The 5203-nt window shown below is 57.7% G+C and overlaps 1 protein-coding gene across 1 annotated transcript; it reads left to right on the plus strand.

The window, feature by feature from the left end:
* Positions 1–899: 899 nt before the first annotated feature.
* On the plus strand, positions 900–4970 carry Upk3bl2 (uroplakin 3B like 2). Its single transcript, XM_042686716.1, has 6 exons — positions 900–1032; positions 2119–2271; positions 2388–2607; positions 2990–3066; positions 3407–3527; positions 4857–4970. Exons 1-6 carry the CDS (start codon positions 900–902, stop codon positions 4954–4956), a joined length of 804 nt encoding a protein of 267 aa, XP_042542650.1. The 3' UTR covers positions 4957–4970.
* The last annotated feature ends 233 nt before the right edge of the window (positions 4971–5203 follow it).

The following is a 5203-nucleotide window of genomic DNA, read 5'->3' on the forward strand; positions in this document are numbered from 1 at the left end:
CTTGATGGTCAAGACAGAGTCTTGCTATGTAAACTGGCCTCAAACTGGGAATCCTCCTGGTTCTAACTTCAAGCACTGGGATTACATGTGGGTGCTACCACACCCAGCTCAGCATGTGGGGTTCAAGAACAGACACTTCAAAAGAAGAAATGCAAATGGTCTACACATTTATGAAGAAGAACAAAAGCTCCATTTCATTAGCCACTGGAGAAATGCAAATCAAATAGGCCAAGATGCAACCTCCCCCTCCAACATTACACATGCTGGTGAGGATGTGTGTGTGTGTGTGTGTGTGTGTGTGTGTGTGTGTGTGTGTGTGTGTGTGTAAAAGCTCACTCATACAGTATTGGTAAATGTAAATGAGGTGAGCTGTGATACAGAACTGTATGGAAGTCCCTCAAAAATCCCTGAGCTCAGCCTAGTGCTGGTGGCTCATGGCTGTAATCCCAGCTACACAGGAGGTTGACATCCAAGGATCTGGCTTCAAAGCCAGCCTGGGCAAGAAAGTGCCTGAGACTTATATCTCCCAATGAACTGCCAACAAGCGGGAAGTGGAGCTATGACTCAAATGGTAGAGCATCAGCCTTGAGTGAAAAAGGTCCAGGAGCAGAAGTTCAAGCCCCAGGACCTGTACACACACACACACACACACACACACACACACACACACACACACACACACACACACACACAGCCTCTTTGGAGGGCGGGGGTGTCTGGGCTTGTCTGTACCATTCTTTCCAGACCCTCCCTGGCGATGCCAAACCCACCACGTCCAGGCTCTGCCCCCCCCAAAACCTGTCCGACCAGTTGTCTGAGAGGAAGGGGCAGAGGGTGGGGCAATCAGATGCCAGGGGCAGCCCTCCTTCCTGCCCTGTGCAGACCTGGCTTCCCCGCCGATGCTGCAGATGGACAACACATGGACGGACGGACGGACAGGCCCCCGGAGGCGCAGCACAGCCATGGGGCTCAGCGTCTGGCTGCTGCCGTCCTTGCTGCTGCTGGCCGGTGTCCGGCCAGGGGCCGGCGTGGGTGAGTGACGGGGCTGGAGCGTGGGAGCCCTGACTCATTGGCTGTCTCCGGAGCCCCCTCGCCTTGGTTGGGGGCAGCCGTGCAGAAATGATCACGAGATGGAACTTAGCCCCTTTCCCCAAACCTGGAAGCAGGCATGCTTCTTTTCTCCTCTTGGGGTTCACCCCCCAAAACTCACTAAGGGCTCTCCAGCATAGCCCCTCTCTCCATGGCTGGGTGCCTCCTCCTTCACTGAGCAGACATTAAGCATTAAGCACCTGCTGTATACATAGCACCCTAGTCCTGGGTGATAGGACAGAGAACTGGGTAGGGACTCAAATGGCACCCCCTCTCCCCCCCCCGCCCCGCCTCATGGTGGAAGACTCTGGATGGTTCTATTGGGATCCTTTGGAGTTGGGGGCTGCATGAAGGGGGAGGGGAGTCTGCTGGTCTTTACATGAAGCCCACCTTATCGGGCTCAGCCCAGTTCTGGGGCCTGGGAGCAGGGGAGTGCTGTGATCCTGCTCTAGTTTCAGTGGGTCCACAGACAGGCATGAGGGGGTACGGGCTCCCTGAGGGGCTCCTGGGTCTAGCGTCAGAGGGGGAGGGGCCTGGTGCAGGGTGGAGCAGATGGAGAAGGCTGAGAACTGGGTGGGAAGTAGAAAGTTCTAGATCAGCCCATGGCCTCAGAGCCAGTGGTCCCTGATGGATGGGTCATGTCTGGGCCAGAGGTCTAGGTGGAGATGGCCTTCCTGAGTCACCCCTGCATCCCCAAGCTACTCAATATTCCCAAACCAAGTAGAGGGTAGACGCAAGGCCACTTGCACAGAGGGTGAGGCCTGCCCAGGCTCTGGGAACCTGGTCCTGCTCTCCCCAGGGAGGGGTCTCTGAGCTCCTCCAGTTCATGTTCCCACCCTGTCACACAGGTGGGGCCAGCAGGGCCCCCACACCCACCCCTTGCAGGCACTCAGGAGCCCTCCAGAGCTGCACTCTGGCCCTCACATGACCCCTTGGGCTGCCAGGGGCCCACTAAGTCCTGGCTGGCCTGACTTCACAGTAAAAACCCCCATTCCCTCTCCGATCAGCCTCTCTCCCTCTGCCTCCCAGAGCGCATCGGCTACGTGCCCCGGTTCTTGGATGCCAGCCTGGCAGGGCAGCGCACCCAGTCCACCTTTGCACTGGAGCAGCCCCTGGACCAGTTCAACAGCTCCCCCATCTCGGATCTCGACCCCATCTGGCTGGTGGTGGCCCTGAGCAACGGTGGGTGCCAGAGGTGCCAGGGCACCGGGCCTTGCTCCTCCCCCTGGGAAGTGGGCAGCTGGGCGGGGGTGTGGCTATCCAGGCTGACCAGCTGACCCCCCTAATGCTGCCCTCAGCCACCCAGAGTTTCACTGACCCCCCAAGGATAGAGGACAGCCCTGTGCCTGCTGACCTCCCCCACCGCAGCTTCTACCTCACCCTGAGGGCCAGCCGGGAGCGCTACCTGGGTGACCGGCCCGGTGGCCAGCTCCGCTTGCTCCGGGTGGGTAATGACACCCACTGTGCCCCTGAGAAGCTGAGCTGTAACACCCCACTGCCCGGCCCCGGCCCCTACAGGTGAGCAGAGCCCACGCAGGGCGCCTGGGCTCCCCCAACTCAGGCCATAGCCCCCTCCCCTGGGGCCACTTGGGCCATGCAGATGGAGCACCCGTGCAGACAGGGCGCGCTGCACACAGGGAAAAGTGCTTGATTGACTCACACTTGGTGCCAAGGGATCTAACCCCTCCCTGTCAAAGGAGATGATGGAGGTCCAGAGAAGCGAGGGGTGCACCCCTGCCCCACAGCAGGAAGATTAGGTTTCAGTACGTGCTGTTAGGCTCTGGGGCTGTGTTCTTTAGCCCCAGCCCCTCACCCACCGCAGGCCTGGGAGTCAGACATTGGGTCTGAAGCTCTCGAAACCCAGGGGACCCCCACCCCCAGTGCTGGGTCTCCTGTTCAGGGTGAAGTTCCTGGTGATGAACGACAGTGGACCTGTGGCTGACACGGAGTGGTCCAAGGATATATTCCTACCCCAAGGTGGGAGCAATGGGGGCCGGGGGACTTCCGTGAACTCTAGAGACTGAGGGAACTCCTGCAGGCGCCCCCTCCTCCAGCCTGCCCCCTCACACTTAACCCCTGCCCCTGCCCACAAGCTGCCCCCTCCCCTTGCCCTTTTCCCCTGCCCCCTCCCCCAGCCTGTCACTCATCCCTGCTCCCTCACCCCTGTCCCCCACCCCCAGCCTGCCCCCTCACTCCTGACCTAGCTTGGGTGAAATGTGGTTCATCTGGAGGCTGCCCCAAAGTCCCTTCTCCTGGGAAATCAAATCTCTTTGCCCATTTTCCTACCCACCTGTGTGGGCTCCATCTGGTTCCACAGCCCAGGCTTTCCAAGCAGCCCCAGGGGCCCAGAGTGAGGGCACCGTGGTCATCATTGCCATCCTATCCATCCTGCTGGCCATCCTCCTCATTGCCCTCCTCATCCTGCTCATCCACACATGGTGAGTGGACAGGGCTGGATCTGCAGAGCCCCTCAGGCTGCCCTGGCCGGGCCCCTTCTCACTACCACCTGTGGGACTGGTCCCTGAAGGACAGGCAGGGTTGACACTCGCCCCCTGGTGTCGGTGTCTGGAATTGCAAGTGGGTAGGCAGTGGACTTCAAGGTTGGTTGGTTTGTGCTTAGCATTGTCTCCAGGTTTCAGACCCAGTTCATGCTGGGCCTGGCAGGGAGAGGCTGGGTGCAGAGGAAAGAGAGTCCTGGCTGCTGAAGGGGCTAGAGTGGCAGCTTCAGGAAGTGGGTAGGGAGGTGGGGTGCGGGAGAGTGGCTGGCAGCCTGGCAAGGCCTGGAGGGTCTGGGTGCCCAGCTGAAGAACTGCGCTGCAGCTCCTAGGCCCATAGAGCTTTGATCAGGGGTCTGTAGGCCAGGCATTGGGGTTCATGTATGTCATCCCAAACACTCAAGTGGAGGAGAGAAAAACTAAAGTAGAAAGGACTGGAAGGGCTGGGAAGGTGGCTTAGTGGCAAAGTGCTTGCCCTCCCATGCATGAGGCCCTGGGTTCGATTCCTCAGCACCACATAAGCAGAAAAGGCCAGAAGTGGCGCTGTGGCTCAAGTGGTAGAGTGCTAGCCTTGAGCTGAAGAGCTGAAGGACAGCGCCCAGGCCCAGAGTTCAGGCCCCATGACTGACCAAAAAAAAAAAAAAAGACAATGAAATATGGCCAATGCTTTAGGGTGCTCCTGGGGTGTATGGGTGGCCTGGGGGCTGGACAATGGCAAGGGATGGAGGGAAAGGAGCTGGGTGGGGCACAGGTGGGACTATTGGCCACAAAGCCTGAAAGCCATTTGTTCTGGCCCTGCCCAGACAACCTCAGGTGGAATCCAAGAGTCACCTTAGGAGTTTTAAAAAGAAAAACAAAACATAAATATTAATGCTAAAGCCAGGTGCTGATGGCTCACGCCTGTAATCATACTCAGGACACTAAGATCTGAGGATCGTACTTCAAAGCCAGCCCTGGCAGAAAAGTCCATGAGACTCTTATCTCCAATAAACTACCGAAAAGGCCAGAAATGGTGCTGTGTTAGAGTGCTAGCATTGAGCACAAAGAGGCTTAAGACCAGCGTTCAAGCCATGAGTTCAAGCCTCAGGGCTGGCGCGTGCGTGCACACACACACACACACACACATACAAATCAATACTACCCAACATCATCTGCCAAATGGCCTTTGCAAAAAGAGAAAAAGAAAAAAACAACCCTGTAATGGGTGGGACTCTGGGCAATGTGTGTGCATTGTGCAGGCCCTCAGACCTCTTCCCTCCTTTCCCCCCTCAGCTGCAGGGGCAAGGCTGTCCCCAGCCCAGTGGAGCAGGTTCACATAAGAAGTTACAGTCCTCACCACACGCTAGGCCCTGTGACCATGGACACCTCCTGAGCAGCTCTGGGAGTCCTAGGCTGCCCTGCTGCCTCCTCCCTTGACCAGGACACAGAGACAGAACTGTGGCATGCCTGGAATCTTCTGGAACCCCAAGAGAGAGAGATTGTTGAAGGGGACATGTCCTTAGCCCAAGGCTTGGATCTGTTCTTATCAGAAATAAATGTTCCAAACACCATTCTGCATGGCTAGGGTATTATGCACCAGAGTGCCCGTGGTTTTCCTCCTTCCCCTCCCCCTCCTCATC

Source organism: Dipodomys spectabilis, unplaced genomic scaffold (genome assembly GCF_019054845.1).
Source record: "Dipodomys spectabilis isolate Male_0828 unplaced genomic scaffold, ASM1905484v1 ptg000098l, whole genome shotgun sequence".
NCBI lineage: Eukaryota > Metazoa > Chordata > Mammalia > Rodentia > Heteromyidae > Dipodomys > Dipodomys spectabilis.

What these genes read in the sequence shown, in the direction of transcription:
- Upk3bl2 (XM_042686716.1), top strand. Translation starts at nt 900, where the DNA reads ATGCTGCAGATGGACAACACATGGACGGACGGACGGACAGGCCCCCGG. An exon ending in CCCGGCCCCGGCCCCTACAG is followed by an intron (nt 2,608 to 2,989) that starts GTGAGCAGAGCC and finishes TCTCCTGTTCAG; the next exon opens with GGTGAAGTTCCTGGTGATGA. An exon ending in ATCCTGCTCATCCACACATG is followed by an intron (nt 3,528 to 4,856) that starts GTGAGTGGACAG and finishes TTCCCCCCTCAG; the next exon opens with CTGCAGGGGCAAGGCTGTCC.